Below are 17308 nucleotides of genomic sequence, written 5' to 3'. Positions count from 1 at the left end.
CCGATCTTTTTAAAGCCTTCTTTTTATCATTTATAACTATTTATAGTGATACTCCGATCAGTATTTTTAGACATTTATTCAGGGCCTGAATTAAATTTTTGAAAATGGGGGGGAATTCTCCTCTTAGGTGTCTCTTGTGAGAGGAGAAGCAGAAGACTGCTTTCACACAGGAGTCCACTACTGATCCGTGACTGTTTACCACAAACACAACATTTATCCATTATTTTGATTTCAAATCCAAAACATTGTCACTGAAAATGCTTTTTCAGCATTGCAATTCTTTTTTTTACACAGAACAGTAATACAGTTTTTCACAGACGTTTAAACAATAAATATAAGCAACATATTATTCAATGCTTTTTACTTTTGCATTTACTTCTAAATTTATATATTAAGTTGCTCAAGTAATTGGCAAAACATTTAAAATACTTTTCTTACGTTATCACAAACTTACCATTGACAGAAATAGTCAGCTCTACTGCCTTTTCTTTTGCATTTAAATCTTTATTACAAGCGGTTCATAAAGAACTTTGTTTTCCTACCTCCTCCTTTATCTAAAAGTGCTCTTTCTCATTAAACCTAGCCAAAAAGCCACATGTGTTGACTGTTGAAACATAGTAGACTTTAATGATATGCATTTATGGTGTAATTACTACATTTTCGTGTCAATCCATGTTCATATTTACTGCAAACAATGCGCTGTTACTTTAATTCAGCGCTTGCAGCGCAGCAATAGACTCGGTGCGGAAACGATCTCTGCACTGCTGCAGATGCACTGCCGGGCCGCAGCTGTGTGCAGTGAATGCTTTAATCCGTTAAAATGAGCGCGGAAAAAATACGCACCGCAAACGGAGTAATGGGAACCTGGCACAATGCAGTGACAATTCCTGTGTCAACTGTGCAGCTCGCTTATAGACAGACGCGATGTGATTTGAAGCCATTTGCGCATTTTGAGAGAGAAAGTGTGAGAGCGCACGCGCGGTAATTCACGCACGCTGTTTGTGAAATTACGGCTCACACAAGGTTTTAAAATGACTTTATAAGTTATTTAATGAAGAAATATGAAGGTGAGGTACTCACTTCATTATTATAAGTATTTCACCCGCGCCGGACCGAGACGGTGCCGCTGCATGTCATGCCAAACCTCCCACGGCAGGCACCAGCTTGAGATCGGCCTTTTATAGAACGTCGATCAAACATCCCAACGTGATTATCGGCTGATAGTGATCGATAGCCGATCAATCGGAGCACCCCTAGTTGTAAGCATAAATTAAACAAACACTTATTTATAGTGACTGATAAAGTTGTATTTCTAATAAATTATAGGAGATATTCATAGTTACAGAGATAATTTTTCTTACAGTAACTTTGGTAACAGGGTTGATAAATGCAGTCAACACTGTACTGTTTGTGTAAAAATGTATTGAGATTATTTTCTTGTCCTCCAATCATGCTGTAGAAAAGAGCCCAAAGGATATCACAATTTTAAGAAATGCTCTATTGGGGAATTCTATATTGAGGAAAACCATTGAGTGAAACATGTAGTACACAGCTAATGCTAAATATTCTTCATTTAAAACCAGCTTAAGCCGTGGTCAATCTAGACTTTGACCATGTGAAATTTCAACAGACACTGAAACGCTCGTGATATGGGGTCACACTCTGCGGCGTCTTTCTTAAAAACATAAATTCAACATATAATAAGTAATAATTTGAAAATGTACACATACAATTGTAACGGAAGGGCGAAGGGCGATTAAAACAAATGATCATTCATGTTTTCATAACCGCTGGCCAAATTCAAAAACAAAACTAAAATTAAATCATATTTGAGAGCAAGGGTTCCCCCTGGTGTTTCGGGGGCCCTACGCAGCTTGCGTATTTTGCGTATAGGGAGGATTGGCTCTGGCTACATTTATTGCTCTCCTTCTCATACCCCCTCGTTTGAAGTGGGGTCCCGAAAAATCTTTATTTGATGGGCTGTCTGGCTTTTACCCAGTTTTCCACTGGGTACAGTACCTGGTACTTTTTTCAGTACAACCTCGACTGAGGTTCCAAGCGAGCCATACCGTTACCAAAATGTGATGTGTAAACCCTGCTGATCACTGATTGGCCGGAGAGTATCATCACTACCTGCATCATTGAACTTGTGATACAAGACACCAGACCAGCTAGATTTAAAGTGCCCCTATTATGCCATTTCCAATATTGCCTTTCATGCAATGTGTAATGTAGCTGTATGTGAATGTAAACGATCTGCAAAGTTGTAAAGCTGAAAGTGCACAATAAATAAAGTTATTGACTCTCAAAATAAAGAATCGAATCTGAACAGCTGAAACGAGTCATTAGTAATTCGAAACCGCCTTCCGTGACGGCTACACGTCATGGGGTAACACATTTGCATAATGCGCGCCTATGTTCTGCGTTGGCCGGCCACAAACAACTTGACCTCGCCCACAAACACGTCATGCTACTGACAACTGCTTCTCTTATCTCGGGGAGTTCCACGGGTTGTACGGCGTAGACCAGTCACAACAGTCTAGGCCATCTGACCAATCAGAGCAGGCTCACGGAAAGGAGGGGTTTAGAGAGACGGAATCTTTGAACTGCTTCGGATGAATCGTTTGAGAATCGCTGGAAAATGAGGTGATATTAAATGCATATTTTGAGAAAACGAAAGCGTTTTTTTGACTTTGCATGCATGTAATCCTATTGTAGGAGACTCCCAAAACAATATTAGGAACCCTAAAAATGGCATAATAGGGGCACTTGAAATCAACACAGCCAGTGAAGGATCAAACGCTATTTTTTTTTTTTTTTTTAACGAATCCAACTGTTTTGAACGAGTGCACCTTTTTTTAAACAATCAAAAAATGTTTTGTGGACTGTTGAGGAAGTACAGACGTCTCTCTCATTGATAGCCGAGGAGCGGATCCAGCGAGAGCTTGATGAGGCGACGCATAATAAAAAAAGTTTTTCAAGAGGTCACTCAGCTCTTGGCCGCGACGTGTATAATCCCGCCCACTTAAAGTGGTACTAAACTGCAGTGGAAACGTAAACCGTGCCGAGCCGTACCGCGCCGAGTCGTACCACCAGCGCCATATGAGTGCAGCTTAAATAGGCTGACTGATTAGAAACAAGTGTGTAAGTGATTAGTCCTAGGCAGAGGGTTTATGGGAAATGAGTCCAGTCTGAATGGTTATGGAGACCTCTGGTGGTAGTGGGAGTGGGAGGAATGACAGGGACCGGATTCGTGACAACAATCTACTCCATTGTACTGTAAAAGTTTGCCGCCTTTTTATTCAGCTAAGAGGTCACACCGTGACTTATCGATCTCCTATTAGTCACATGTCTTTAGGGCTGCAACAAATGATTATTTTGATAATCCATTAATCTAATGATTATTAGAGCAATTAATCGACTAATCGTCAATTATTCCAACCACAAATCAGTACGTTTTGAATGATTATTCAGCTTTAGCAATTATTTAAAACGTTGAGTTATGCATATTCAACTAATAAATAAAACAAAAAAAATCGCTTTAGCTTTTGAAATAGTTGTTTTAATGAACTTTGAGCCAAGTAAACAGGTCATTCTCTTTAAGTTTTCTGACTCTGCCAACTCAAAAAAAAAAATCACACACAAATTCTCTTTAATTATTGTTTAATTATTTTGTTCACTTTCAACAGAATTTTTTTTTTTTTAGCGTTTTTAGCTATCTTAAAACACCAGGCGCTCTGCTGAAAGCGCTCAGCTGTGAGCGTTGAGACGCCGGTCTATGTGGGTTCACGAGATTTTGAGGGCATCTCGAAAACATCTTGATGAGTACCATTTTTTTGGTCCAAGAACTGAAGTTGGACGGAAGCCAGTTCAAGAAGTACTGTACTGTGTAGTATATTTGCACCCCCCGCCCCTCCTCTATTCTGATTGGACGGCTGACTGCGTTTTATCCAAAGTTGAAAAAAACGCCCGAGTGCTCAGCGTGAAAAAGACACTCGGCACGCTTTCTGCCGTTTTAAAAAACGCGGCACTCCCATTGAATACATTTGAAAAAATATGCTAGCCTCTGGAAAAAATGCTTTGGTGGACACGGGGCCTAAGAGGTTTTAAGGGGCTTTTACTTCAGGACACATAGAATGGTAAATATGAACCTATTGAGAAGCAGTGCATTTGTGACTGAAAAGTACTGTGTGCGACTATAAAAAAATATTTAAGAGCACCAGTGCAAATCACCCAATCAGCATATTTGTGTTTGCGCTGAGCGGAGCTTCAAAGGATTCTAACGTACTTGCGTGTTTTTGCAGCGGTAATGTATCACAGACATATCTGTTTAATCAGAATCCACTCACTGCTCAAAACGCTTTGTTCAGTGCGGAGTTCTGCAAGCTCACGAATCCTCTCATTATAAAGTGTAGACGGTGCAAATAAGAGATTCACTGTGCAGTGAAGAGCTGCGTTAATTATAATGGAACTTTTTGAGAATTGAGGAGAGTGACGGCTTTTAATTATTAAGGGAGTTTGCAAATTATATTCATTTAATACAACAGTTCATTAAACAAGAAGTTAATATTAAGTGACTTGCATTGTCTAAACACTAATGCCGGATTTTGCTCTATTTTGTCAACGAAAATAGTTTCAAACAAAGTAACAGCTGAGCCGCTGCGCATCTCCATTCAAACACAGCGTTGTTTCGTTTATGTATGAATGGGCATTTTTAAACGCTTGCTTCATTCCACAAGTGCTCCTAAAAAGAAAAGTAAGCGTAGAGCCCTGTTTAACCACTTTTTATTAATTTAAAAATTATTTCAAATTGAAATCTTTTACAAGAATTACAGCAAAAACCAGTTTGATGCAAGAATATACAGTATATCTTTATCAATATTTGAGAAATTCAAAATTCCCTTGAACACGACTGCTCAAAATGGTCTAAATTTATGAAACCTACACATTCAAAACCTCATTACTCTAAAAATTTTCATGTAAATGTTAAGTGTAAGTGAAATGGTAAGTACTGTAAGAGGTCTTTCATGAAGCTACATATGCTGGGGTGTGAATTTGATAGGTGCTTGATATAAAATAAATGGTGCTTTAAAAAGTCCTTAAGTCCTTGAATCTGGTGTTCATGAAAGAGTGGGAACCCTGTAATTAACAGTATGAAAAAGTAACTGACATGATAAAGCTTTATTTTATGCAAACCGAGTCGTCACGTTACTGTAAATATATTATTGTTGTTGCTATTTTTGTATTTTCTAATAAAAACATTTACCACTAGTTAGTTGGCTCCAGCTCACGTTTAGGTTTAGTGCTCCAACATGCACGTTGTGCTCCTGTGAAATGCAAGTCTTGCATGTATTGCACACAACAGCATTCTTGGTTTTAAGTTTTGTGGAACTTTCCCACACCTTGCTAGTTCAGATTCATTTGCACTACATCATAGGCCCTGTCCCAAATGGCACCCTAAACCCTCAGGGTCTTCCTCTGAGTCCGCACTTTTGTGACATAATGCCGCTTTGACTGTCGGGTAGAAGTACTGGTGTAAAAGTACTTGTCCAAAAAACTACTTGAGTAAGAGTAAAAGAGTAGCCTATTTAAAAGTACTCATGAATATTGAGTAGTGAGTACTGAGCTGTGGATTCTATCCGCTCATAATAAACGCTGTACACTGCAATTTATACATTTTAAAAACGTTGTACATTCTGTAATTCACATTATCTTGTTTGTCATAAAGAATGAAGAGTATCTATCATCCAGCATTTTGACTGTCAACTCTTTAAAATACATCAGAACAGCACGGAAACAGTATTCAGTCGAAGAAAAGATGAAAGTTATTCTCAGTACAATCATCCCCATTTATATCATAAAGTTTGAAAAAATAGATTTAAAATCATGTGTAAGGCCACTGAGACAGCATATGCTGTTGTTGCACATCAAATATTAATGTTTAGAACAGTGCAAATACAAACACCATTAGAAACTCATAGTTCAACATCACACACCATGATATGGGTTAAAATGAGAGCCCATTTCTCTCCAAAACGGTGCCAGTTTGAGCGTTTTGCAATAAAGAAATAAAAATAACTAAACTTGATAATTTGTTACAATTTTAACATAAATGCACATTGTTCTAGAAGGATGGAATACCTTTTACACATTTACTCGAATTGTTATACAATTGATAATACAATTTGTAAGGATAAATGCATTAAATAGCGAGGTATTTCTGGGGAAACTTTTTCAAAGGAAAACACACACACGGCGGTCTTGGTGAATCAGCAGCATCCACAACTGAACGGAACAAAAAGTGTTGATCTTGAAAATTGTTTATGCGTGAGTGCACTTGCTAAATGAAGGTGGATTGTATAAAATACTAAACTAATGTTTTAAAAATAATAACTGAAAGATCAATGTACAGGGAAGTTTCAGAGACATATAATTAGTTTATAAAATTGCATTAGGGCTCACTTTTCTGTCCTTTCAATTCATAATCCTGTTTTTGAATTTTTTTGTTTTACTGAAAATGTAAACTCTTTTTTTTTTCTCATTTCAGACCCGATGGAGGAGAACGAGGAGAGTGAAGAACTGAGTGAAGTGGAGGAGAAACCTCATGTCAAACCTGAAGAAAAACCTTTGAGTCACTCAAAAACTAAAAAGACAGTTTTAAAGAAAAAAAGACCTGAGAAATCTTTCAGCTGCACTGAGTGTGGAACGAGTTTCACATACAAAAACGCTCTTGAGATTCACATGAGAATCCACACAGGAGAAAAGCCGCACGCATGTGATCAATGTGAAAAGAGTTTCCCATACAAACAAAGTCTTGTGTTTCACATGAGAGTTCATACTGGAGAGAAGCCGTTCACATGTGATCAGTGTGGAAAGAGTTTCATACATTCATCAAACTTTAAACGGCACATGAAGATCCACACTGGAGAAAAGCCGTTCACATGTGATCAATGTGGCAAAACATTTCTTAGGGCATCAGAACTGAAGACACACCTGATAGTTCATACGAAGGAGAAGCCACATTCATGTTCTTCATGTGGAAAGAGTTTTTCACAGCTGGAAAGTTTAAAATCCCATCAGAAATTACATAACGCTGTGAGAGATCATGTGTGCTTTACATGTGGGAAGACTTTTGCTTCAGTGAATGTTTTAAAACGGCACCAGAGGATTCACACTGGAGAAAAACCTTACAAGTGTTCACACTGTGACAAGAGATTTCGTTGGTCAGTAGATCTGAAAAGACATGAGACGTTCCACACTGGAGAGAAACCGCACACGTGTGATCAGTGCGGGAAGAGCTTCACACGCAAACAAAGTTTTAGAATCCACATGAGGATCCACACAGGAGAGAAGCCGTACGCATGTGATCAATGTGGAAAGAGTTTCACGTGTACATCAAACCTCAAAGGACACATGAAAATCCACACCGGAGAAAAGCCACATGCATGTGATCAATGCGGCAAAACATTTCTTGTTTCATCAGCCCTGAAGAAACACCTGACAGTTCATATGAAGGAGAAGCCATTTTCATGTTCTTTATGTGGAAAGAGTTTTTCATGGCAGCAAAGTTTAAAATCCCATCAGAAATTGCATAACGCTGTGAGAGATCATGTGTGCTTTCAGTGTGGGAAGACTTTTGCTTTGGTGAATCTTTTAAAACGGCACCAGATGAATCACACTGGAGAAAAACCTTACAAGTGTTCACACTGTGACAAGAGATTCAGTTGGTCAGTAGATCTGAAAAGTCATGAGACAATCCACACTGGAGAGAAACCACACACGTGTGATCAGTGCGGGAAGAGCTTCACACGCAAACAAAGTCTTCGAGCACACATGAGGGTCTCACCGTCAGTGATTTCACCAATAAATGCTGGAATTTTCCCATCAGTTTACAAGTGCAGACAAGCATCAAACCATCAGGAAGAAATGAAATTTGCAAAGACTGAGTTTATTAAAGAGGAAAGTGAGAACATGAGTGATCCAGAACCCTGCAGAATGAAACACACTGAAGAACAGCGAGGTTGGTGTTTATTCTTGATTCTTCATTCATTCATGATGCTGAAGGACATTAATGTTATAAAGCTTCAAGCAGTTTTTCAGATTTAGATAAATATTTTAACTATGAAATGGGTACAAAGTTTTCTTCATATTTAGGTTTTGAAATTTCAACAGACACTGAAATGCTCGTGATATGGCGTCACACTCTGCGGCGTCTTTCTTAAAAACATAAATTCAGCATATAATAAATAATAATTTGAAAATGTACACATATACAATTGTAACGGAAGGGCGTGACATCGGAGTTGGACATCCACGTAGGGCTGTGATGGTATGGGATTTTTTCTTACCGCGGTGAAGAAGCAACAAATCATGCGGTTTGGCAGTTTAGCGCACTTGTTTTTAATAACGACCTTTTTTAAAGTGCAACATAAAAGAGGCTTTTTTCTGATTTGGGTTTTTCAAGGTGCAACATAAAAAGGGAACATCAGGCTATAGTCTGCACAAGGTTATGTTCCGTATCTGCACCCACCCGCTCCCGCTATATATTCACTCTTTGTTCACCCGCTGTCCGCTTGGAATAATTTTCTTCCTGATCCGACCGTTCCTGCTAAATGTAGATCTCGTTTCCAGAATCTCACATTTAAATTTCCACTACTGAAAGAGTGAGATAACAAATAAAAATGTAGTCTGCACAAAAATTGTATTTATTTTATTCGTCTTGTCCAGAATCAAATTAATTTTACATTTTGCTGTCAACACAATGGGAAAAAGTGTTGCAGTGAAAAAAAATGTAGGTTGTACAAAAATTGTAGCCTATTTGTTATTTTTATTTGTCTGGTCAAAATACAAAATTCGTTTAACATTTTGCTGTCAACACAGTAGGAAAAGTGTCGCATAGGAAAAAAAAAAACAACATCGGACATTTAAAATTATAAGCAAAATATGAACAAAACCGTTGGTTTGTAGCCATTGCGAAATGAAATCACTTTTTAACCAAACAATTTAACATCTGTAATGGACAAATGTTACTTGGTTTTATTATTGTACTTTAGCTCCTTTATTCTTGTTGATTTCATAGTATGATGTATTTAAGTCACATGTAGTACCACTAGGAGCACATTGAGGGCGCTAATGCCTGGAGGTATCCGGACATATAAGCTCGGCCACCACAGAGTAAGTCAGTTCGTTTGGTAGAGGGAGGCCATACGGTTGAACTCGGGCTACCGGCTTGCTCTTTGAAAGTCCTTGGTTGAGAACTCTTTGAGTTTCTGCTCAACTATGAGTATGGTTTGATTTATGTACCTGACAACATGTCTTTAAAATGAATTTACTGATGTCAGACATTTGCTTTCTTTTAGAAAGGACTTTATTTTTCTGTCTATTCAATTCAATTCAAGTTCATCTGTATAGCTATTTTTACGATACAAATTGTTGCAAAGCAACTTTACAGAAAATTAAGTTTCTACAATATTTAGTAGTAGCTTATCAGTGGTGACTGTCAGTTTATATACATATGGCTGAAATGTACGGAAAAATCAATTAAAGATTTAATCAAACAGACGATGAATTATATAAAGGTTAGAATTTAATTTGCATTACAGTGAGTGAAATAAGTATTTGATCCCCAAGCAAAACATGACTTATTAATTGGTGCAGAAAACCCTTGTTGGCAAGCACAGAGGTAAGACATTTTTTGTAGTTGGTCACCAGGTTTGCACACATCTCATGGAGGAGGAAGGATTTTGATCCACTCTTCTTTACAGATCCTCTCTAAATCCTTAAGGTTTCTTGGCTGTCATTTGGCAACTCGAACCTTCAGCTCCCTCCACAGATTTTCTATAGGATTGTGGTTTGGAGACTGGCCAAGCCACTCCATGACCTTAATGTGCTTCTTCTTGTGCCACTCCTTTTTTGCATTGGTAGTATGTTTTTCGGGTCAGTGTCATGCTGGAAGACCCGTCCATGACCAATCTTCAGTGATCTGGCTGAGGGAAGGAGGTTCTAGTCCAAGATTTTACAGTACATGGCCCCGTCCATTTGCCCCTCAATGCGGTGAAGTCGTCCTGTACACTTAGCAGAAAAACAGCCCCAAAGCATAATGTTTCCACCTCTGTGCTTGACTGTAAGGGAGGGTGTTCTTGGGATATAGTCAGCATTTCTCTCCCTCCAAACACGGCGAGACGAGTTGATGCCAAAGAGCTCAATTTTGGTCTCATCTGACCACAACACTTTCTCCCAAGCCTTCTCTGAATCATTTAGATGTTCATTTGCAAACTTTAAACGGGCCTGTACATGTTCCTTCTTGAGCAGGGGGACCTTGTGGGCGCTGCAGGATTTTAGTCCATTGCGGCGTAGCATGTTACCAATGGTTTGCTTGTTGACTGTGGTCCCAACTGCCTCATTAACAAGCTCCTCCCGTGTAGTTCGGGGCTGATCCCTCACCTTTCTCATGATCATCCTTACTCCATGAGGCAAGATCTTGCACGGAGCTCCAGAACGAGGCCGATTGATGGTTGTTTTGTGTTTCTTCCATTTCTGAATAATCGCACCAACAGTTGTCTCCTCCTCACCAAGCTTCTTGCTGATGGTCTTGTAGCCCATTCCAGCCTTGTGCAGATCTACAATCTTGTCTCTGACATCCTTTGACAGCTCTTTGGTCTTGCCCATGGTGGTGGGAGAGGTTGGAATGGAAGATACAGATTGTGTGGACAGGTGTCTTATACACCTAATGAGCTGACATTAGGAGTAACTTCTTAAAGTGACAGGACTAATCTGTGCTCCATATGGGCACATAACCAATCTGTGGTAGCCAGAATTCTTGCTGGTTTGTAGGGAATCAAATACTTATTTTACTCACTGAAATGCAAATCAATTTCTAACCTTTGTTTTTTTTTCTGGATTTTTTGGTTGATATTCTGTCTATCCGTTAAAATAAACCTACCATAAAAATTACAGACCCTTCATTTCTTTGTAAGTGGGCAAACTTGCAAAATCAGCAGGGGATCAAATAAATATTTTCCCCACTGTACATAGAAATCTGTAACAGAAACTTAATTAAACAGAAACTTACATCTGTATGATTTTGCTGTAAAAGCCATCTCCCACTGATGATGCATTTAGTCAGTGTGTGCCTCTTCTCTTGCATTTTATGACGGTTGAAAACAGCGCGTGCCTCAAGGTGAATTATGGATATTGTCTAGCCGTTGAGTATACATTGGTTGTACACTCGTTATTGTGGTGCACTGTGGGTTTGAATGAGTGCACTCGAGAACATCCACTATGGTTTCGAACACCACTAAAAATGGCTGCCCACTCAAATAGTGCACTGAGGGTATGGGGGTGATTTCAGATACAGCCGATGTGAGTTCAAGTTTTTGTATAGCGCTTTTTACGATACAAATCGTTGCAAAGCAACTTTACAGAAAATTAAGTTTCTACAATGTCTAGTAGTAGCTTATCAGTGGTGACTGTCAGTTTATGTACATATGGCAGAAATGTACGGAAAAATCAAAGACGCAATCAGCTAGCCGCTGCATTTTGGACTACCTGTAGCTTGTTTATTGAAGATGCAGGACAACCAGCTAGCAGTGCATTACAATAGTCCAGCCTAGAGGTCATGAATGCATGAACTAGCTTTTCTGCATCAGAAACAGGTAACATGTTTCGTAGCTTGGCAATGTTTCTAAGATGGAAGAATGCTGTTTTTGTAACATGGGAAATATGATTTTCAAAAGACAAGTTGCTGTCTAATATAACACCCAGATTTTTGACTCTATGACTCTCTCTCCTCCATTGTACTGTGGCTGCCATCGCATCATCCAGGTGGATGCTGCACACTGGTGGTGGTTGAGGAGAGACCCCACCCACATTATTGTAAAGCGCTTTGGGCGTACAACAATACACAATAAAACGCTATAGAAATGCATCATTCATTCCTCCGTCATTAAAAATGGCTTCTATCACTCCAATTCTTAAAAAGACTGGTGCTGATCCTAATGATCTAAATAATTACTGGCCTATTTCTAATCTCCCTTTTATTTCAAAAACACTTGAAAAGAACAGTAGCAGCTCAACTTGAATCACATCTGCAAAGTAATGACATTTACGAGCATTTTCAATCAGGTTTCCGACCCAAACATATTACAGAAACAGCTCTTGTTAAGGTTATAAATTATCTTCTCCTAGCTGCTGATTCTGGTCTTCTGTCTATTCTTATTCTTTTAGATATTAGTGCTGCCTTTGATACTATTAGTCATTCAGTATTATTGAAACGGCTGGCTTGCATAGGAATAGCTGATAATGCGCTTCTTTGGTTTTCATCTTATTTAAGTGACCGAAAACAGTTTGTGCATATTAAGAATACATGTTCAGATCCTTTCTCAGTTACTCATGCCATTCCACAGGGGTCAGTGTTGGGTCCACTTTTATTCATCATTTATATTCTACCTCTTGGTCGTATTTTTCGTTCTTATGGTATTGATATCCATATTTATGCTGACAACACACACAAGTATATTTCTACAAGACCTAATGTTTCTCATCCCCCTCCTGACCTTACTAAATGTTTGCAGGACATTAATATTTGGATGACAAATAATTTTTTTATTAAGTTAAATGCCTCCATGTGGGTTCTAGGTATGTTTGATCTAAAACTCAATCCTTTACCTTGTTTATTGACAATTGCTGTTAATTTTTCTACCCATGTGAAAAGTCTTGGGGTTATGAAAAATTAAAAAATTACAGCAGTATAAAACCCACAGACCAGCAATAAAATGTAAATGTATAATATCATGGATTTAAAAGTACAAGTCACACGATCTTATACAGCTAGTCAACTAACTGTGTTCTGTAGCATCTGCACTATGTTGCTAAAACTATCTTTTGGATCTAACTGTAATTATTTCCCATATCCAAGTTCCAGGTTATAATATGCTAAAGACTAAACATTAATCTCTTAATTTTACAGTAAGTAGAGAAACTTACCCAAAATAAAGGCTTAAACATCTTAAAATGCACATTTAAAGGGATTCTCTTTTGGTAAAAGTTGTCAGACAGCTTTCAAAATGGCCACCAGACAGAGTGAACACATGAATACCCATATCTCATGATATATACTGCTATATACATGAAATCCCAATGGAAGTGTGCTTAATGGGTACGTTTACCCTAATTGTGTCATTGATCAAAAATATTTAATAGTTCTAACTACAGAAACACTACACTACATGAGCCTATAATGCTTTAAAAATAATTGGATGATCAATGTACCTAATTCATGCAAAGTTTTGTAAAATATTGTAATATTTTATAACAGTTGTCTATTTTCTGCGATTACATGAGGGCTCACTTTTCTGTCTTTTCAATTCAGATTCCTGTTTTTGAATTATTTTGGTTTAGGTAAACTTTTTTTTAAATTTTCTTTCTTTTCAGACCCGATAGAGGAGAAGGAGGAGAGTGAAGAACTGAGTGAAGTGGAGGAGAAACCTCATGGCATTACAATAGTCCAGCCTAGAGGTCATGAATGCATGAACTAGCTTTTCTGCATCAGAAACAGGTAACATGTTTCGTAGCTTGGCAATGTTTCTAAGATGGAAGAATGCTGTTTTTGTAACATGGGAAATATGATTTTCAAAAGACAAGTTGCTGTCTAATATAACACCCAGATTTTTGACTCTATGACTCTCTCTCCTCCATTGTACTGTGGCTGCCATCGCATCATCCAGGTGGATGCTGCACACTGGTGGTGGTTGAGGAGAGACCCCACCCACATTATTGTAAAGCGCTTTGGGCGTACAACAATACACAATAAAACGCTATAGAAATGCATCATTCATTCCTCCGTCATTAAAAATGGCTTCTATCACTCCAATTCTTAAAAAGACTGGTGCTGATCCTAATGATCTAAATAATTACTGGCCTATTTCTAATCTCCCTTTTATTTCAAAAACACTTGAAAAGAACAGTAGCAGCTCAACTTGAATCACATCTGCAAAGTAATGACATTTACGAGCATTTTCAATCAGGTTTCCGACCCAAACATATTACAGAAACAGCTCTTGTTAAGGTTATAAATTATCTTCTCCTAGCTGCTGATTCTGGTCTTCTGTCTATTCTTATTCTTTTAGATATTAGTGCTGCCTTTGATACTATTAGTCATTCAGTATTATTGAAACGGCTGGCTTGCATAGGAATAGCTGATAATGCGCTTCTTTGGTTTTCATCTTATTTAAGTGACCGAAAACAGTTTGTGCATATTAAGAATACATGTTCAGATCCTTTCTCAGTTACTCATGCCATTCCACAGGGGTCAGTGTTGGGTCCACTTTTATTCATCATTTATATTCTACCTCTTGGTCGTATTTTTCGTTCTTATGGTATTGATATCCATATTTATGCTGACAACACACACAAGTATATTTCTACAAGACCTAATGTTTCTCATCCCCCTCCTGACCTTACTAAATGTTTGCAGGACATTAATATTTGGATGACAAATAATTTTTTTTATTAAGTTAAATGCCTCCATGTGGGTTCTAGGTATGTTTGATCTAAAACTCAATCCTTTACCTTGTTTATTGACAATTGCTGTTAATTTTTCTACCCATGTGAAAAGTCTTGGGGTTATGAAAAATTAAAAAATTACAGCAGTATAAAACCCACAGACCAGCAATAAAATGTAAATGTATAATATCATGGATTTAAAAGTACAAGTCACACAATCTTATACAGCTAGTCAACTAACTGTGTTCTGTAGCATCTGCACTATGTTGCTAAAACTATCTTTTGGATCTAACTGTAACTATTTCCCATATCCGTGTTCCTGGTTATAATATGCAAAAGACTAAACATTAATCTCTTAATTTTACAGTAAGTAGAGAAACTTACCCAAAATAAAGGCTTAAACATCTAAAAATGCACATTTGAAGGTATCCTCTTTTGGTAAAAGTTGTCAGACAGCTTTCAAAATGGCCACCAGACAGAGTGAACACATGAATACCCATATCTCATGATATATACTGCTATATACATGAAATCCCAATGGAAGTGTGCTTAATGGGTACGTTTACCCTAATTGTGTCATTGATCAAAAATATTTAATAGTTCTAACTACAGAAACACTACACTACATGAGCCTATAATGCTTTAAAAATAATTGGATGATCAATGTACCTAATTCATGCAAAGTTTTGTAAAATATTGTAATATTTTATAACAGTTGTCTATTTTCTGCGATTACATGAGGGCTCACTTTTCTGTCTTTTCAATTCAGATTCCTGTTTTTGAATTATTTTGGTTTAGGTAAACTTTTTTTTAAATTTTCTTTCTTTTCAGACCCGATAGAGGAGAAGGAGGAGAGTGAAGAACTGAGTGAAGTGGAGGAGAAACCTCATGTCCAACCTGAAGAGAAACCTCTGAGTCACTCGAAAACTAAAAATAAATTTAAGAAAAGAAGACCTGAGAAATCTTTCAGCTGCACTGAGTGTGGAACGAGTTTCACATACAAAAACGCTCTTGAGATTCACATGAGAATCCACACAGGAGAAAAGCCGCACGCATGTGATCAATGTGAAAAGAGTTTCCCATACAAACAAAGTCTTAAGGTTCACATGAGAGTTCATACTGGAGAGAGACCGTATGCATGTGATCAATGTGGAAAGAGTTTCCCATACAGACGAAGTCTTGTGTTTCACATGAGAGTTCATACTGGAGAGAAGCCGTTCACATGTGATCAGTGTGGAAAGAGTTTCATACATTCATCAAACTTTAAACGGCACATGAAGATCCACACTGGAGAAAAGCCGTTCACATGTGATCAATGTGGCAAAACATTTCTTAGGGCATCACAACTGAAGACACACTTGATAGTTCATACGAAGGAGAAGCCACATTCATGTTCTTCATGTGGAAAGAGTTTTTCACAGCTGGAAAGTTTAAAATCCCATCAGAAATTACATAATGCTGTGAGGGATTATGTGTGCTTTGCATGTGGGAAGACTTTTGCTTCAGTGAATGTTTTAAAACGGCACCAGAGGATTCACACTGGAGAAAAACCTTACAAGTGTTCACAATGTGACAAGAGATTTCGTTGGTCAGTAGATCTGAAAAGACATGAGCAGATCCACACTGGGGAGAAACCGCACACGTGTGATCAGTGCGGGAAGAGCTTCACACGAAAACAAAGTTTTAGAGTCCACATGAGAATCCACACAGGAGAGAAGCCGTACGCATGTGATCAATGTGGAAAGAGTTTCTCATTAAAACAAAGTTTTGATGTTCACATGAGAATCCACACCGGAGAAAAGCCGTACGCATGTGATCAATGCGGCAAAACATTTCTTGATTCATCAGCCTTGAAGAAACACCTGACCGTTCATACGAAAGAGAAGCCACATTCATGTTCTTTATGTGGGAAGAGTTTTTCACGGCTGGAGGGTTTAAAATCCCATCAGAAATTCCATAATGCTGTGAGAGATTATGTGTGCTTTGCATGTGGGAAGACTTTTGCTTCAGTGAATAAACTTAACCTTGAAAATAATGTAGAGTCCATCAATAAGAAGGCAAGACAACGGCTTGGTCGTCTTAGAAAACTGTGGAGTTTTAACATTAGTACACACGGTAACTATGGCATATAGATCTATGATTGAGAGCATTCTCACATATAATATTGTCTCATGGTATGGTAATACAACATTTAAACAGAAGAGCAAACTATTAACAAATTATTAATAGGCAAATAAGATTACTGGGCATAAACAACACTTGGGCTTATTTCATTATATTTGTGGGGAAAATACAGCAATTGCGATTTGTTAAAATAATATCCACCCCCTTCATTCTGCTTTTGAGACTCAAAATTCCTTTAGCCAGGTTCCTCTGCCCTATTTATAGTCTCCTGTCTGTTCAGTTTGCTGTCGGTTATTGTTAGGTGTCATATGTGTTCGATTTACCTTAAGTATTTACCTTTCGTGTATCGTGTGGATTATAATTAAAAGCATTTATGTGGATTACCTTCATCTTCCTTGCCTTCCTTGGACCTACCGTGACAGAATAACCGACCACAAAGGATGAGACTAGAACTGGCCTCAATTAACGTAGCCCCGAAGGGCAGTGTTCATAGCCCTTCAGGGGCTACAATCCTCATTTTTCAAGATGGACGTGACCTGGAGGACTATGTGCAGGAGTTTTTGGTCAGTTGCCATCTCGCCACATTTGATGACCTCAACTTAATGGAGGGATTCTGGTGCGGGCTGGAAGACGAGATCCGCTTCGTCATGCCCCGAGCTGATCCGTGCTGGTCGCTTATGAA

General features: G+C 38.2%; 1 protein-coding gene across 1 annotated transcript in view; it reads left to right on the top strand.

The window, feature by feature from the left end:
- Positions 1-16634, top strand: part of LOC107602650 (zinc finger protein 271-like) — a 22766-nt gene extending 6132 nt beyond the window's left edge. The window contains exons 5-6 of the mRNA XM_016295213.1: positions 6548-8020; positions 15334-16634. Coding sequence (XP_016150699.1) covers positions 6548-8020; positions 15334-16634 — 2774 coding nt within the window. The remainder of the gene's footprint in view (positions 1-6547; positions 8021-15333) is intronic.
- Positions 16635-17308: the final 674 nt, after the last annotated feature.

The sequence above is a fragment of the Sinocyclocheilus grahami genome, unplaced genomic scaffold, assembly GCF_001515645.1.
Source record: "Sinocyclocheilus grahami isolate Dianchi unplaced genomic scaffold, SAMN03320097.WGS_v1.1 scaffold332.1, whole genome shotgun sequence".
Lineage (NCBI taxonomy): Eukaryota > Metazoa > Chordata > Actinopteri > Cypriniformes > Cyprinidae > Sinocyclocheilus > Sinocyclocheilus grahami.
Note: the sequence above shows the minus strand (reverse complement) of the source record. Positions and strands in the feature narration are given on the sequence as shown.